At 45.7% G+C, this 17,961-nt stretch overlaps 1 protein-coding gene across 1 annotated transcript in view; it reads left to right on the top strand.

The window, feature by feature from the left end:
• The window catches only part of RGL1 (ral guanine nucleotide dissociation stimulator like 1), a 150,438-nt gene that overhangs the window by 18,516 nt on the left and 113,961 nt on the right, over positions 1-17,961 (top strand). The window contains exon 2 of the mRNA XM_014575423.3: positions 15,894-16,052. Coding sequence (XP_014430909.1) covers positions 16,008-16,052 — 45 coding nt within the window. The 5' untranslated portion in view covers positions 15,894-16,007. The remainder of the gene's footprint in view (positions 1-15,893; positions 16,053-17,961) is intronic.

Raw genomic sequence — 17,961 nt, 5'->3', positions numbered from 1 at the left:
TGGACCTGGCCATCTGGGGCTCTCTGGTCCAGCAATATCCATGCTGCTGCCAGACCACGGATGTTGCCAGATCAGAAAGTCCCAGATTTTAGAGGTTCAGCCTGTAATTACATGTTTTCAGTGATTTGTGTACAAAATACACAGCCTGATTCCCTCCAGACAATTGTACTGCAGCTTCCGGGGTTTGTTCACAGTGCAGTGCATCGTAAACCAAATTCATAATTCTCACTATTGTGCGTATGCAGCACAGCCTGCTAAATCTACCCCACAAAATGGAGAGGGAAAGCAGGGAGCACATCTGGAACCTAGGAGTGTGTGTGTGTGTGGGGGGGGGGGGGACACTGCAGCACCCCCTGGCTTGAAGTGGTTTCCATTATATCTAGGCTTTACAGTTTTGGTTCAATGGCTCTCAGCACCACCTTTATACAAATTGTTCCAGCCCTCCTGTATTCCCCATGCAAGAAGCAGGACTGGATATCTGCATGCTCTTTAGAGAGCTACATAAGAAGGACCATGCTGGATGAGACCACTGGTCCAATTAGGCCAGTATCCTGTCTTCTGGCAGAGGGAATGAACAGAACAAGGGAATTGTTGAGTGATCTGCCCCCATCATCCTGTTCTAGCTTCTGCCATTCAGAGGTTTAGGGACACCCAAAGTAATGGAGTTGCATCCCTGACCATAGTGGTTAATAGCTATTGATACGTACCTGCCGTGAACTTAAATACATCTATACTTCTCATGAGGGGCCAGAAGCTTAATTCACTAATAATGCTTTAGAAGCGCTTTGCAATCGTCCAATAAAAGGTATCTTAGAAGTGCTTAATATTATTAATTATAAAAATAAAGCAAGGTGTGTTGTCCAGACTGTGCATTAGTTCACGGGGAGTGCTTTGTGTTGTGGTGGCTTGCCTACAAAGTCAGTGGATAACTGTACGGTATGTAATTCAGAGCTCTGTACGTGGTGCTTTGATACACTGCAGCGTGAAAAGTACCGTGTAAAACCAAATTCCATTCCAAGGAAAACTAACCTAGATTTGATAAAAAATTGCTAGACAGTCACCTCATACTGTCTGCAAAGAAGCCAGGACTGTTTTCCTCTTAGGTATGGGAGAAGGGTCTAGCTGTGATATGTTAAATGCTTAAAGAACTGGAACGTACTTCTTTTTCCTTAAGATTTCAAATGCTTGAGCAGGACTGTGTCTGGATTTCTCATCAGCTTTTCATAATACTTGGATAAGCCATAACAGCATTCTCAAAGGCAATGCAGAATGACTTGTGTGTGTCTCTGTTTGATCCTAGCTTATGTTTTCCTTAGGTTAAGGGTTAAAGTTTTGATAGATGTGGCTGCTCTCTAATTGGCCCCTTTTATCTCTCTTTTTATATACAAGCGTGTGATCGCTCAATTTGTGAAAAACAGCGTCTCCATTTTGGTTCCAGTCTGGAATGCACCCGATGGAATATTTTGCTGTCCCTCAGTTTCCTAGTCTGCACAGTATGGTTTATTACTTCCAGTGCACAAGACAGAGGATATTCCTGCTCTGTATCACTGTAACGGTGACACACGATTTCAGTTCTGCTCGCCTCAGGGTTGCGCGGGGTAAGATCATTTAAAAAATGTTATGTGTATTTCTTCCCTTCCACCCACATCAGCAGATTTTTGATGAAGGGCCCTTTCCCATAATCCACCATACCAGCCCTTGACAGTGTTTCTCTTCATCCAACCCTGCAGCCTTTGAAGAGAGGCCTTTTCCTTCATCTGGATTTGGCAGACAAAATTGCACATGGAATCTCTTTCTTTGTGGTACAGTGAAACACTGCCAAGTAAAGTTCAACTGGTTAAGTAAAATGACTGATTAAAATACAAATACGTGAAAGTGAACCATGCCTATAAACATGAATTGATAGCAAACATAAATCTGCTATTAAATTTATTACAAGTGTGTAGCTTTATTCTGCTACGGATCAGGTATCATGCACTGAGTCATAGATAAATTAGATTTCCCACCCAGAATATGGTTTGAATTGCAGTAGCTGTAGTTGTGTTCTGTATGCAGAATAATTCATTTGTCTGGAAGAAAAAAGATCTCTTTAGCCTACAATTCATAATAATAATTTGGTATCTTCTGTACCTTCTGCCCTTGCATTACAGAGCATTCCACAAACATTAAAGGTAAGCTCTTTGGGGCAGAGGCCATGCTGTCATATGTGTTTGGACAGTGCTTAACACTAAGGACGTTGAGCTTGATTGTGCCCTTTGGACACTATTATAATACAAATAATAGATACAAGTAAGAACACTGTGCCTAGCCCTGCCTGGGTGTCTAAGGGTGTGTCTAGACTACATGCCTCCTTCGACGGAGGCATGTAGATTAGCCAGATCGGAAGAGGGAAATGAAGCCGCGATTAAAATAATCGCGGCTTCATTTAAATTTAAATGGCTGCCCCGATCTGCCGATCAGCTGTTTGTCGGCAGATCGGGGCAGTCTGGACGCGATGCGCCGACAAAGAAGCCTTTCTTCATCGGCACAGGTAAACCTGGTTTCACGAGGCTTACCTGTGCCGATGAAGAAAGGCTTCTTTGTCGGCGCGTCGCGTCCAGACTGCCCCGATCTGCCGACAAACAGCTGATCGACAGATCGGGGCAGCCATTTAAATTTAAATGAAGCCGCGATTATTTTAATCGCGGCTTCATTTCCCTCTTCCGATCTGGCTAATCTACATGCCTCCGTCGAAGGAGGCATGTAGTCTAGACACACCCTAAGAGTAGAGAGCACAGAAGGAGATTCCCTCCTGTTTAGGGTCTGAACACAAATGCAGAATAACAGCCCTGAAGCGGATCTTTAAAAAGCCACAGCTAGGTTGACAAGTCTGGGTCATTTGCTGCTGTAGGAAATTTCATTATGTGGTCCACTCCATAAACTTATTAAGCTCAGTCTTAAAACTAGTTAATTTTTTTTGCCCCACTACTCCCCTGGGAAGGCTAATTCAGAACTTCACATGGCCAATGGTTAGAAACCTTCAAACCTAAATTTGTTGACTGACAATTTATATCCATTTGTTCTTGGGCCAGTATTGGATCTTAAATTGCATAATGTGTCTGATGTTGTTATACAGTGCAATCGTATTTCCCCTTAGCCTTTACTTTGTTAGGCTAAATAAATCAATTCTATTAAGCTGCCCCTCATAAAAGCGGGTTGTCCATTCTTCTGTTCATCCTAGTAGTCTTTCTCTGTACCTGCTCCACTTTGAATGAATTTTTCTGAAACATGGAAATTCAGAATTGACCACAGTATTCCAGATGAAGTCTTGTCAGTACCTTGTATAATAGTAATACAGATTGAACCTCTCTGGTCTGACAACGTCCGTGGTCTGGAATGATTTTGATTAGCTGGATGTCAACTCATCATGAGTGTGGCCAAGTTTCCTGCCGAGTTTGTTTACAACCGCCAGTCCTGGCTCTCAGTGAGGTAGGTAGGTAGCTAGCTAGCTAGCTTCCTCTTCTCCTAACTTAATGCAAGGTCAGGGTTTGGTTGTGCAAGGACAAGCAGAAGTCCCAGGAAAAGGACAGTTTTCCATAACATGCAAAAGGAGTGGCGGCTCTTCAGAGGGATGCGATATGAGAGTGGCCACTGGAGGCAGCGACCCCTCAGGGGAGAACTATCCTGCAGAGTGGTCACTGGAGGCAGCCGCACCACCAAAGGAGTGGCCAGCAGGGCTGGGGATCTGCCATCTTGCCTGCCCACACACCAAGATAGTAGCCCCCCGCCCCAAACCCTTTCTCCCACTCCTAGCCCTTGGCCACAGCACCGATGGAGAGGGGAGAAAAAAGGCCCCTGGGGGCTGAGATGCTGGGGGGGGGGGGGGGGTGAAAAAACACCACAGGCGCTGGAGGGAGGCTGGGGGATAGAAAACACCCCTGAAAAGTGGGAGGAGGGGGACTGGGGGAAGAGAAAAGGTGAAACCCTGCCCTCTGCCCTGAGCCCCTTCTCACCTCCCAACCCTCACTCTAGCACCCAGCCTCCTGCACTCCCCCCTTCTCCAAAGCCCTGCCCTGAGTTCTGCACCCCTTCCCCCACTGCCAGCCCCCTGCCCTGAAGGACTCGGGCAACACCAGGTAAGTCTGCTAGTAGGCTTCTATAGAGTGTATCCGTACAGTCATGCATTTTTAAGTAGCACTGCAACAATTATTCCATTTATTCCCCTAAACAAAATAAAAATAAAGAGGCCTGCTTGCTACAAGATAGACCTCCCATGTTTCGGTAAATTCTCTGCTTTAGCACCTGTCAAGTCCTAAGGGTGCTGGACTAGAGGGATTCAACCTACAACACGTCCTTATATCTCCTGGAAATACCACCTGATGCAACTAGGATTGCATTAGCCTTTTTCATGGCCACATCACACTGGCGGCTCATAGTCCTTATGTGACTGTTCTGTCATATCCAGTTGATATGTCTCCAGCTTATAGCAACAATTCTTGTTAGTCCCTAAATACACGAATGTATACTATTTAAATTTCATTTCATTTCTATTGCTTCAGTTTTCAAGGTTATCGAATGTTCTTGTATGATATTCTGATCCTTCTTTGTATTGGCGATATCCCCTGACTTAGTGTCATCCATAACTTTTATTAGCACATTATCACTTTTTGTGTTAAGGTCATTAATACAACTGAAAAAATAAGATTGATCCCAAGACTAATTCTTGTGGAACTCCACTAGAAACCTGCCTCTAGCCTGACAATTCACCTTGAAACATGACCTGTTGCAGTCTCCCCTTTAACAGGTTTGCTTGCCTTTCAGTTCTTGTACTAATCCTCCATCTTCTCCAATTTAAATAATTTCCTGTGTGGACCTGTATCAAATGCTTTACTAAAATCCAGAGAGATTATATGTTCGGGGGTGAAAGTAATTTACATTTCCTATATGATTTGTTGCACTGCTTCTGGGGGGGGGGGGGGGTCAGGGCAGGAGGTTAGGGGGTTGCCATACAACTAGGAATGTAAGCAACTAATCAAGTAGTTGACTGTCTGAAGAGCAAAAGCTTATTGGCTAGTCGACAGGATACTCAACTAGTCCCTTCCCGCCCTTGCTGCCTCTATCACAAAGAGACAGCAAGAGGGGGAAGAGGAGTGGGTGTTAAAAGCCAGTTCCCTCCAGCTCCAGCTCTGTGAGAGGGGGCAAGGATGCAGCAGCGGCCAACTTTGAAATGTATGAGTCCCCCCCAACTAGGGCTCTTGTACATTTCAAGGCTGGCACCCCACGTGGAGCCCAGGGCCAGCGGGGAGTCCCCCATGGACCCCAGGCTCCATGCAGGTGCTTCTGCTTTGAAATATACTTCAGGACCCGCTGGGGCTCTTGTACATTTCAAAGGCAAAACGCAGAAGTTCTAATAGTTGATGGAAATCCCATTGACAATTTGATTAGTTAATTAATTGAAATGTAACATCCCTACATACGACAGTACCTGTAAGAAATGTAAGTGTGATTCGAAGAGGTGGGACTCATAGCAGGGTATTGTGTGTGTGGGGCGGGGGGGGGCGGGGGCGTTCAGAGTAGGAGATGGGAATGAGAAAACAGGAAAGAGATCTCTGTCCGTATCCAAACTGGATTCTGGAGGTCTGTAGAAGACCCCAATCTCTGTGTCAAAGGTCTGTTACTTTTCTTCTCTAAAAGCATTTTGACCCACATGATTGCCTTAAAAATTATATACAGGCAGTCCCCGAGTTACGCAGATCCGACTTATGTCGGATCCGCAGTTACGAACGGGGCTTTTCTCGCCCCGGAGGACTGGAGCGGCAGGACGCCCAGATGCGCTGCAGTCCCGCCGCCCCCGTCCTCCGGGGCGAGAAAAGCTGCTCCACGTCTCCCTGGTCTGCTGGGGGGGGGGAGCCCCCTCAGCAGACCAGAGAGACGCGGAGCAAAGCCTTGGAGCACGCCCGCAGCGGGACAGCCTGGGCGCGCCCGGGCTGTTCTGCTGCGGGCACACTCCGCGGCTTTAATCCCGGTCTCCCTGGTCTGCGGGCATTCTCTAAGGCTTTGCTCCCCGTCTCCCTGCAGACCAGGGAGACCGGGAGCAAAGTCGTGGAGCGCGCCCGCAGCGGGACAGCCCGGGCGCGCCTGGGCTGTCCCGCTGCGGGCATGCTCCAAGGCTTTGCTCCCCGTCTCCCTGGTCAGCAGACCAGGGAGACGGAGCAAAGCCGTGGAGGACGCGGGCGGTCCCACCACCCGCGTTTCCCTGGTCTGCTGGGAGGGGGTGCAGCTAGTGCCCTCCATTCTCCCCCCCCAGCAGACCAGGCTTTTCTTGCCTACCCCTGGGGTAGAGCAGCTGGGGCGCTGCCGGGTTGGTCCCGCAGCGCCGCTCCTTGGCACTACTGTTCCAACCGGGCAGCACCCCAGCTGCTCTGCCCCAGGCGTCCTGATTCAGCCGCTGCTGGTCAGTTTCAGCAGTGGCTGAATCAGGACGCCTGGGGCAGAGCAGCTGGGGTGCTGCTGGGTTGCTCCAGTAGCGCCGCTCCTCGGCGCTACTGGAGCAACCTAGCAGCACCCCAGCTGCTCTGCCCCAGGCGTCCCCAAGTCAGCCGCTGCTGAAACTGACCAGCGGCTGACTACAGGAAGCCCGAGGCAGAGTTGCTCTGCCCCGGGCTTCCTGGAATCAGCCGCTGATCAGTTTCAGCAGCAGCTGACTTGGGGACGCCTGGGTTTCTTAAGTTGAATCCTACGTAAGTCAGAACTGGCGTCCAGATTCAGCCGCTGTTGAAACTGATCAGTTTCAGCAGCGGCTGAATCTGGATGCCAGTTCCGACTTACATACAGATTCAACTTAAGAACAAACCTACAGTCCCTATCTTGTACGTAACCCGGGGACTGCTTGTATGTTACGTTTTTTTGTTTGCTTTCTCATGTGGGTGTCTTCAGTGTTCATGTTCTCAAATTTTTCTCATGAGGTCTGAAATCTTCTCCCTCTCTTTTTTTTTTTTATAATTTTTTAGGCCAGAACATGGTTCCATAAGTTGGGACTTCTAGGAAAATCTGAGATATGACACAGGCAATAAAATTGTGAAATTTGACAACATGGCACTGAAAATTTATTAGTGGTTTGTATGATGCAAATTTGAATTACTAACAGATATATACACATATATAATCTTAGTAATTCAGATTTGCGTCAGACAAAACATTAAACAATATCATGTGACAGTCCTATGTTATTTTGTGTCTCTGCAGCATTGATTTGTAAGTCAGTGATGACATAGTGCTTGGTAGGTCACATGATATCATTGTTTAATTTTTACATTACAGTAGTGCCTAGAGACTCCTGTCAGGTTTGGTGCTAGATGCTGATCATACACAAACAAAGATATTATCCTGTTTACTAATTGATCAGTCTGTCATTAAAGTCACAATCCAATCCTCTTAAAGTTGACCAGAAACTTCCTATTGACTCCAGGGCAGCTGAATCAGGCCCTTAATCCATTAGATCTGTATTATCATTAGATTTTTAATGTGTTGTTTATTTAATAAATGAGCCATAAACAATGTTTTACAAAAAAACTGAGCGGCTTTCTTTGAACCCTGAATGAATCCTTGTTGTTTTAGCCCCAGTCTTGAAAAAAATAAAAAAATAAAAATTGTTACTAGGCCACCAGGCCTGAATGGAGAATAGGAAGGATAGGAAGTCATTCCAGCTGTTTTCCTTTTGTTGGCACTCAGCGCTCTGAGCAGGAATTGCTGAGCAAAGAACATCATTTCCCAAGAGAGGTTCATAGGGGTAGCACAAACGCTGTCTGGCTGTTTTTTAATTAAAAGCTCCTGCCAAATACTATCATGGGGAGAGGGTGGGGGGAAGCAGAGGAATGCAAAAAGACTGGAGTCCACTTGGAAAAGAAAGAAACCTGCCTCAGAAATCAGCAGTACAGAGTGGTTTTTCTCATCTAAACTCTTGCTTTTTAACATTTAATCCCATAACAAGAAGAGACCTGCTTCTGCCCTCCTCTTCTCGCTCCTCCATCTCTATTTTGACTCGTGCTTCTCAACAGAGAAATTAACTTGGAGAAGGATTGTGCCACTTTGGAAATGGTTTTGGATCAGCTAGTGGAACAAATAATAAGCAAATTCCTTCTCTAAGGAGGTTGCCAAATTATTGACTTACACATCAGGCTACGTTTAGAGCGATGAATGCACATCTGGTCCTGGTGTGCTGTGTGTGTCTTAAACAAGCTTTTAAAGCAAAAAGGTGCAGTGATTTCTTTGCTTCTCCCTTGCTTTCCAAATAAAGGTTAAGAAAACAAACCATAAAAAGTAATTGAATGGTGTTTACAGTGGGATACTGCGCCTCTTCACCTCTAGCTTCCTGGTTTTAATCCAGAACAACTCGGTAATGACTGAAAGCTATTACCACGTAATAGCAGTTTTGTAGCTAGTGTGAAATGAATTTGGTGATTTAATTCAAGTCCTCGGTGGGCAGTTGTCAGTGATACCTGTATCACTACTGGTAATCTTATTCGGCATACTTATTGGCAATCTCAGCAGAGAGATTGAGGGCAAGTAAGAATTGAGGAATATTGGCAAGATATTATGGTGAAGCTTGCATTGCAGCAATCTGTGCTGTGTATCTTTTCTGTGACTTTAGATCTTAAGCCTTCAAGGACTCTAATTTGGCTCTGTTCAACAGTACTGTAAAAAAGTGAAAAGTCCTATACTTCCTATATATCAGTACAGGTTGGACCTCCCTGGTCCGGCACCTTTGGGACCTGATGGGTCTTGGATGAGGGATTTTTCCAGACCAAGGGGAGTCATTTCTGGCCCCCTCCCATTGGGCTACCTGGCTCCTGGCCACCCTCTCCCCCTGCAGTCCAGTTGAACTGCATGCCAGTTCCTGGCCTTCACCCCCCGCAGTCCAGCTAAGCCACACACCGACTTCCCTCCCCTTCTCCCCCAGCCCAGCTGACCCTTGTGCCAGCTCCCAGTCCCCCCTGCAGCTGGATCATGTGTTGTCCCCTCACCTGCCCTGCAGTGTGCTGGGACTCTGTGATCCTGGAACATCTGTGGTTCTTCCAGAGCATGGATGTTGCTGGACTAGAGAGTTCCAGTTTATAGTGGTGCAACCTGTACTAGAAGATTTACCTGGTGTGACTCGGGTCCTTAATTCACTTTTGTGTTTTAGAAAATTAAAATGTACATTCTTCATTTAAATCATTGCTTTGGAGTGGGGCAGGGCATGAGGGGTTCAGTATGCAGGTTGCCCTAGGGAGAGAGGACAAACCCAGCCCTTTCACCACAGCAGCTTGGGGCAGGTGAGAAGCGCCTCTCTATGGCCACCACAACTCCAGCAGGTGCAGCCAGGGGAGGGGTGCATGTTCCCCGACTGAGGCAGGTCAGAATCATCTGCCCCCTGCACTCCCCAGCAAGAGCGAGGAATGTAGCAAACTGTTAACTTTCCCCTCACTCCCTGATGAAGGGGAACAACCAGCAACGTTCCCTTATGAATTGGGGGGGGGGGGAGGGGGAAGGGAGGAGCTTCAGCCCCCTGCGCCTAGGGGATGGGAGGCTCAAGGTTGGGATAGTCCTGGGTGGGGGTGCACTCTCCACCAGCCCCTTTCACCTGCCTGCAGATTCTGTCTCATAGAATCATAGAACCATAGGGCTGGAAGAGACCTCAGGAGGTCATCAAGTCTGGCCCCCTGCTCTAGGCAGGACTAATCCCAACTAAATCAACCCAGACACGGCTTTGTCAAGCCGAGACTTAAACACCTCTAGGGATGGAGACTCCACTACTTCCCTAGGTAACCCATTCCAGTGCTTCACCACCCTCCTAGTGAAATAGTTTTTCCTAATATCCAACCTGGACCTCTCCCACCACAACTTGAGACCATTGTTCCTTGTTCTGCCATCTGTCACTACTGAGAACAGCCTCTCTCCATCCTCTTTGGAACCTCCCTTCAGGAAGTTGAAGGCTGCTATTAAATACCCCCTCACTCTTTGCTTCTGCAGACTAAACAGACCCAAGTCCCTCAGCCTCTCCTCATAGGTCATATGCTCCGTCCTCCTAATCATTTTGGTTGCCCTCCGCAAGACCCTCTCCAATGCGTCCACATCCTTTTTCTAGTGGGGGACCCAGAACTGGACACAATACTCCAGATGTGGCCTCACCAGAGCCGAATAAAGGGGAATAATCACTTCTCTGGATCTGCTGGCAATGCTCCTCCTAATGCACCCTAATGTGCCATTAGCCTTCTTGGCTACAAGGGCACACTGTTGACTCATATCCAGCTTCTCATTCACTGTAACCCTCAGGTCCTTTTCTGCAGAACTACTACTTAGCTGGTTGGTCCCCAGCCTGTAACAATGTTTGGGATTCTTCTGTCCCAAGTGCAGGACTCTGCACTTGTCCTTGTTGAACCTCATCAGATTTCTTGTGGCCCAATCCTCCAATTTGTCTGTGTCACTCTGGACCCTATCTCTGCCCTCAAGCATATCTACCTCTCCCCCCAGCTTAGTGTCATCTGCAAACTTGCTGAGGGTGCAATCCATCCCCTCATCCAGGTCATTAATAAAGATATCGAACAAAACCAGTCCTAGAACTGAACCTTGGGGCTCCACTAGAAACCGACTGCCATCCTGACATCGAGCCGTTGATCACTACCCTCTGGGCCCGGCCTTCTAGCCAACTTTCTATCCATCTTACCATCCATTTATCCAATCCACATTCCCTTAACTTGCTGGCAAGAATATTGTGGGAGACCGTATCAAAAGCCTCGCTAAAGTCAAGGTATATAACATCCACTGACTTCCCCATGTCCACAGAGCCAGTTACCTCATCATAGAAGCTAATCAGATTGGTCAGGCACGACTTGCCCTTTGTGAATCCATACTGACTAGTCCTGATCATTTTCCTCTCTTCCAAGTGCCTCAAAATGGATTCCTTGAGGATTCCCTCCATGATTTTTCCAGGAACGGGGGTAACACTGACCGGCCTATAGTTCCCTGGATCGTCCTTCTTCCCTTTTTTGAAGATGGGCACTACATTTGCCTTTTTCCAATCATCTGGTATCTCACCCGATCTCCACGACTTTACAAAGATATTGGCTGAAGGCTCTTCAATGACATTTGTCAACTCCCTCAGTACCCTCAGATGCATTAAGTCCGGATCCAGGGGCGGATGAGGATTTTGCGGGGCCCAGGGCAGCACAATTTCGTGGGGGGCCCCCCCCCTTTGACACGGTGCATGTGCGGGGCTTCTTGAAGAGCGGGGCCCGGGGCAGCCGCCCCGCTCGCCCTGCCCTATATCCACCACTGTCCGGACCCATGGATTTGTGTACGTTTAGCTTTTCTAAATAGTTCCTAACCAGTTCTTTACCCACCAAAAGCTGTCCATCTTCATCCCATGTTGCATCACTTAGCGCATTAGTCCAGGAGCCGACCTGGGCCGTGAATACAGAGGCAAAGAAAGCATTGCGTACTCCAGCTTTCCCCACATCATCTGTCACTAGGTTTCCTCCTTCATCCAGTAGGGGCCCCACACCCTCTCTGATCACCTTCTTCTTGTTAAGATGCCTGTAGAAACCTTTCTTGTTATCCTTCACATCCTTAGCCAGTCACAATTCCATTTGCGCTTTTGCCTTCCTGATAACCCCCCGGCATTCTCGAGCTATACCTTTAAACCCCTCCCTGGTCATTTGTCCAAGGCACATCCCATTTTCCTGGCACAACTGAACCCTTACCTTGCTAGTTTGTTACGATAAAAAGAAGCTGTATACTGAATGTAGTGTTCCTCACTCATACTGTTTAGGGGTGGTGAACCTTTTTTGGGTCAGGGGCCACTGACCCACAGAAAAATCAGTGAGAAGCAAAAAAACAAAACCAGAACAAGCCAAACCCTCACTGACGTGGCCCCACCCGATAAGGAGAAAGATGGAGAACTCAGCCCCGTAGATTTTATGGGTTTCAGCCTTGCTGTGGGGTGGCAGAGGAGGGGGAGGCTGGAATGACAGCACAGGGTCTCCAATGTTGGCGGGGGAGCCCTCAGTCTCAGGGGCTGGATCCAGACAAGCCAAGAGCCGCATCCAGACCTCAGATTCCCCATCCCTGGTTTAGGAGGAGTTCTTGAACAAACAGACAGACAGACAAACTCTCTCAAATATATAGTAGATGGAACACCTATCATTAACCTGCTGGAATAATAGTTTATTTTAATGCATTTTGATCACCAGGATGGGCCAGATTCTGAAGATGGTAGTCAAGTTTTTACTCAAGCAAAACTTTCATTGACTTCAGCGGGCGTTTTACCTATGTACAAATTTTCTAGATTTCATCTCATATATTTATTAATGTCTTATCAGTCCTGAGAATAGGGTTTGATTTGCTAGCTAGTTCTCTTAGTTTGTCAGCTGCTGCTTGTGCAAATAATCATAAAACACTATGAATTGTCTCATGCTGTATATTTTTTTTGAACTTCTTGCTAACACTGGTGGGGTTAGTAATTATTATTTTTGAATATATGTTTAAAATCCAAAGGGCACTCCTCACCAGATCACTTTGGGACTTCAGCTACCTGAAATGTTCTGTTACCATGTTTGCCTATGACAGCAACAGGCATGCTGAAAATACCTAAAACAGATACTTGCCATTGTCCTTTTTAGTGCCAAGCGTTTAAAATTAATAGGTAGCAGTTTTAAAACAAACAAAAGAAAGTTTTTTTTCTTCCTGCAGCGAACAGTCAACCTGTGGAACTCCTTGCCAGAAGATGTTGTGAGGACCAGGACTTTAACAGGGTTCGAAAAAGGTCCATCAGTGGCTATTAGCCAGGATGGGTAGACATGGTATCTGTAGCCTCTGTTTGTCAGAGGCTGGAAATGGGTGACAGGAGAGGGATCAAGTGGAGATTCCCTGTTCTGTTCACTCCCTCTAGGGCATCTGGCATTGGCCACTGGTGGAAGACAGGATACTGGGCTAGATGGACCTTTGGTCTGACCCAGCATGGCAGTTCTTATGTTGTTATAATATATTAGAGTATTTTATAGCTTTTAGTTTTTTTAATAGTCAGACAATAATTCTTGATGTAGTGAATTGAAGTATTTGTTTCTGTTACATGTAGCTATCCCTCTATTCTTATCCTAAATTGTTATTATATCTCATATTTGGTGCTACTGCCTGTTCCAGATTTGGGTTCTCTTTAACTTCTTCCATCATCAAGGTATCTGAACAAAGAAGGATTTCCTTCTATTGCACTTTGTTTTTGGTTTTGTTTTCCTTTTGGCCTTTGGTTGGATCTTAAGGAGGCATCAACCATTCAGGAATAAAGTGTATGTTCAAAGCCTGGTCAGCTTCCGGTAATTGTAGGGTGTCTCTAGCATTGTGGACCTTCCTGTCTTTTGTCACTGTGTGTCTTTATTTAAAGTGGAAATAATAGAGGTCAGATGGCTGGAAATAGAATCTAGCATCCTCAAATGAATATTTTGTCATACAAATACAAATGTGTCAAAAATAATAAAACAACTTTATCCCAAAGGACCCTAAATGTTTACAAACTGTGGTTCAAAACCTGCCACTTTCAAATAATTCCCTTGAAGTCCATAGTAGTACTTGTGTACAAAATGTGAACCAGATTTGGCCTTGTGTATGTACTTGCAGCAGAACTGTAATGCGGCTGCCAAACAGCAAAGAGGCATAAGTGACGACAAGAAAAACGTTGGTGAAGGACACTGGGGCATATTCTTCCCCAAAATACAGTTAGATCTGTAAATAGCTTAGTCAATCATATGGGACCAAAGTTTGTAAAGTCTCATCCAGGGATCCAAACTCATTGGACTGCATAATATTCTGTTAGCTTACATCAGAAGGGCAAAAGATTGAGTTGATGGGATTTAACCCCATATTTATTAAAAGTATTGAGGTAGCACCCAAAGTCCCTGTCAGGGTTGGGACCTCATTGTGCTAGAATCTTTACAAATATCTAGGAAGACACAATCCCTATCTTAAAACACTGTCACTCTAATGAAAGGCAAGATGTGGCAAGAATGCATAGGAGAATGGATATGGGACAGAGAACCATGGTAGCAGAAATAAGAACATACATTTAAATAGCCTAGATGCATAACTTGGTGGTTCTAAATCATTTCAACTTTTGTTTTTAACATAAATAAGCATAAAGCAGTCCTCGCTGCCCCTGTACTTAGCCACAGTGAATTGGTGATCTCTTGTAGACATCACAAGAGAAGGAGATCTTGAAAAGAGATCCAATGGAGGAAAAGACAGTTTAAAGTAGGTGTAGTGGGAAAAGCAGACCAATCAAAGGGCAAACCTGGCATCGTTGGTAGAAAGGATGAGGCTGCAGGAGTGGGAAGGCTCAAAAAAAGAGCAAATAAGTTGGGGGGGAGCAGAATTTTGAGGGTTTACAGGTGAGATGATTGAATTCAGTGCAGCAGAAAATGGGAGCGGAGAGATCCAGGGAGGGGATGTGTTTAGAACAGTGACCAAAGAAGACCATTTTTGCAGACGCATTTTGAATGGACTGGAAGAGGAGTGATATGTGCTGCCAAGGAGACTAGAAAGGAGAACATTGCAGAGGTAGGACGGGAGACAAAGGCTTGTAATTTTAGCAGTGTGGGCAGAAAGAGAAGGGTGGACCTGATGGGTGTTTGACCTGCCTTCCTAGTCTAGATAAGATTTTATGTGAGAATGTGTTCCTAACCTATTTTTCCTAGTCTAGATGTATCCTTGTGGAGGAAGAAACAGGAAGATAGGTGGTAGGGTGGCCAACTCTGAGGCTATTCTGGGAGCTATTGTCCCCACCATGATGTCATGTCATTTTCTTAAAGTATCCTATTACAATCTCCAAGATGGCTTTCCATAGTCACCGGGAGGTTGATGCCAGGGAGGTTGATGTTCTGGGACACTCCAGGCCAATCCGGAGGGTTGGCAACCTTAATCTTGCATGTATGGTGCAAGCAAGAAAGAGATGTCTGATATGACACTCAGGTTGCTGGCCCTAGCGACAAAGGGGCTAATGATGCCTTCAGCAATGACAGAGAAAGAAGGGAGTTTGTAGGGTTGGAAATGGAGATTTGAGACATAATCCACTATGCCATCAACTCTTGACCAGTGGCTTTCCATGTAACTAACAAATATACATGGTTCTCCCTCCTTATCTACACAATGACTGTATTCAGGGAAGTAATCTCATAGAAAGAGACCATGAGAACATATCTTCCTTACTCTGTATTTTAGAAATGTGCATCTGTCTATCTGTCCATCCATCTGTGAGTCTGTTTGTTCAAGAACTCCTAAATGGTAGGAGCTAGTTCCCTCAAATTTGGTAGTCAGCTTCTTATCATAACTTAAGGCAAGGTCAGGATTTGATTGTACCAGAATGGGATGTGCCTGGAATTCTATGGTTTCTCACAAAATGGAAAGGGAGGGGGTCTGATAGAGGAACAACTTTATTGTAGTATGGCCTTAGGAGGACAGCAAGCGCCCCACTGAGCAGCCATTGGCTGGCAGCACCTGTCACCCCAGCCTGCCTCAGGGAGCAGACCGGCCCCTTCGGCCCAGGGGAACACTAGCGGTCAGCCTACATGGCCCCACCACATCCCAGGGAGAAGCTGTCGGGCAGGGTGTGCAGTTGCCCCACACTAGCTCCAATAAGAAGCCATCCCCACTTCCTGTCCTGAGCCCCCCACACCCTCTTCGGAGCTTCCCCTCCCAACCCCCTGCCTTGACTCCTGCACCCTCACCTCTTGCCTGAGCCCCTTCTCAACCCCAACCCTGACTTCTGCCCCCTCACATTGCTAGCCCCCTGCCCTGAAGGACCAAAGCAATGCTGGATAAGCCTTCAAGTAAGGGAAGTATGTTATTGTTTGTGTTTAAAACATATCGCCCGTACTCTTTTCACACAGATACAGAATTCCTCCTGCCGGCATCTGCTTCTACAGAGATTTAATAGACAACTGTACAAGCAGCATCTAGAACCAAAGCTGCCACTAAGCCTGGAGAGTACACAGCACTGATGTATGGACCACTATACCCGATTATGGGATACTTCAGAGATGGATGAGGTAAATCAAATTGCTATGGCTGCTCCCTTTTTGCCCTGTCTAATTTAATAGATCTATAATTCTATTCTGAATTATGATAATCAATAAAGCCCTGACATTTGTTAAGAAATGATAAGTATATGTAATTATAGAGAGCAGTGTATTAATTTAAATGTTATTCTGTATGTCTTTTTATTTCCATTATTTAGATTTAAAGGAGAGGGCAAGGAGCAGCGCTTGAAAGAAAATTGTGAAGAGAAGGGAGCTCTGATATAAAGGTGTATAATGTTGTGTTCAGCTCTGGAGCAGGGCTAGAAGGAGGCAATAAAGTTATACAGACTGGGATGAAATGGGGTAGAATGAATGTTGCAAAATAGATCCACAGGGGGACACCAATAGGTAATGAATTTCTTTCTTCACTTTTCCACTTTGTTCCGGTGAAGCAGAAGTTGCTGCTTTGAGGTTGAACTCTAAGAAAAAGAAACGATGTGTTTCTAATTCAGCTGTTGACTTCAAGGAGAGTTGGACTGAGCCCTAAATCCTGCTTTCAGTTAAACCAGTGAGATTCCATTGGATTCACACCATGGTAACTGAGAACAGAATTAGGCTTTCTAGGCCCATGTTAAGAATTCGGTGACATGCGGGGAAGGTTAAGGAAACTAACTGCAGAGCTCTACATTTCTGGACATTTTGATGTCCTCTTATTTTTCTAAAGATTGCCAGCTGGCAGCACTCTCAAAATGCTGCATTTCTGAATGCTTGGCCAGGAAGCAAACTGTTTATTTCCTGTTGGAAGTAATCGGTGTGGTCTCTACTAAAAAAAACCAACACAACTCTCTATTAGCTGTAATAGAACCACCGAATAACGTAAAGGTTGATTAGCAGTTGCTCATGGCGGTGAAAGTAACTTAAAATTTCTTACAAGTGCTGTCCTATTGCAACCCAGGTGTATGCCAGCTCTTTAAATAGCTCCCTGCTGGCTCTTGCCAGAGCTGCGCTCCAGGGCACACCTGTTTTACTGTCACCTCTGGTTGCTCACCATTATTGAAGTATTGATTCCTGCCATCTAAGGAATAAGAAGGTGGTGTCAGCAACTGGCTCAGTTTCTGGGCTGGTCCTTACACCTACACAGTTCACAAGTGGATACTTTAATGCTGTGATTAAACTTTTTGAACCAAAAGTGCAGAGTTAATTTGGGGATTTAAATCCTGATCTTTGAAATAGATATTTCAGAAGCTACTGACTACTTCTTAGGGTAGTAGCTGTTCTATGGGCATGTAAGAAAACTAATCTCTGGACTAGTCTTTTGAGAAGTAATAAAACTAAATTATTCAGTTGGCCTCTTTTGAAATCTGTGCCTCTTCAAAGTGAATGAGTCAAACTAAAGACAAGCTAACTGACTGCAGTTGAATGGATGGGAGGGGCAAAGTCCTTGTGCTTTGAACTAGGTAAGATATAAAGGCAGAGCTAGCTGGCAAAAGTCTGCTCCAGAGCAGAGAGAGGCCCCAGATATAGTGAAAGATACTGATAGTGTTTCCTGTAAGCTGTGATCTTGTGCAGCTGCTCAGGAGAGATTCAAATGCTGCCCACTGATTAGCGCAGTGCCCACAGCTACGTTTTTTGTTTCTCCTGGTGGTGCACATTCGCACATGCCTTGGTGCACATAAAAATTATTCCACATACAGATGGAAGAGATTAGAAGGAGCATTGTTGATAATGCCACTAAATAAGGGAGCCCACAATGTAATCATTAAATTGCACATTACATTTTAGAAAAGGGAATTACATTAAAAATTAGGACGCTAATAAAACAGATCCTAGAATCAAAATTAAGGAAATTTAAAATCTTTAGTCAGCATGGATACTACTTAGCCATGCCCTAATAGAGTAAAAAAGGGTAAGCAGGAAAGCAAGAAGAAACACATGATTA

This window comes from Pelodiscus sinensis, chromosome 9 (assembly GCF_049634645.1).
Source record: "Pelodiscus sinensis isolate JC-2024 chromosome 9, ASM4963464v1, whole genome shotgun sequence".
Classification (NCBI taxonomy): Eukaryota; Metazoa; Chordata; order Testudines; family Trionychidae; genus Pelodiscus; species Pelodiscus sinensis.
The sequence above is the reverse complement of the archived record's forward strand: the minus strand, read 5'-3'. Positions and strand labels throughout refer to the sequence as shown.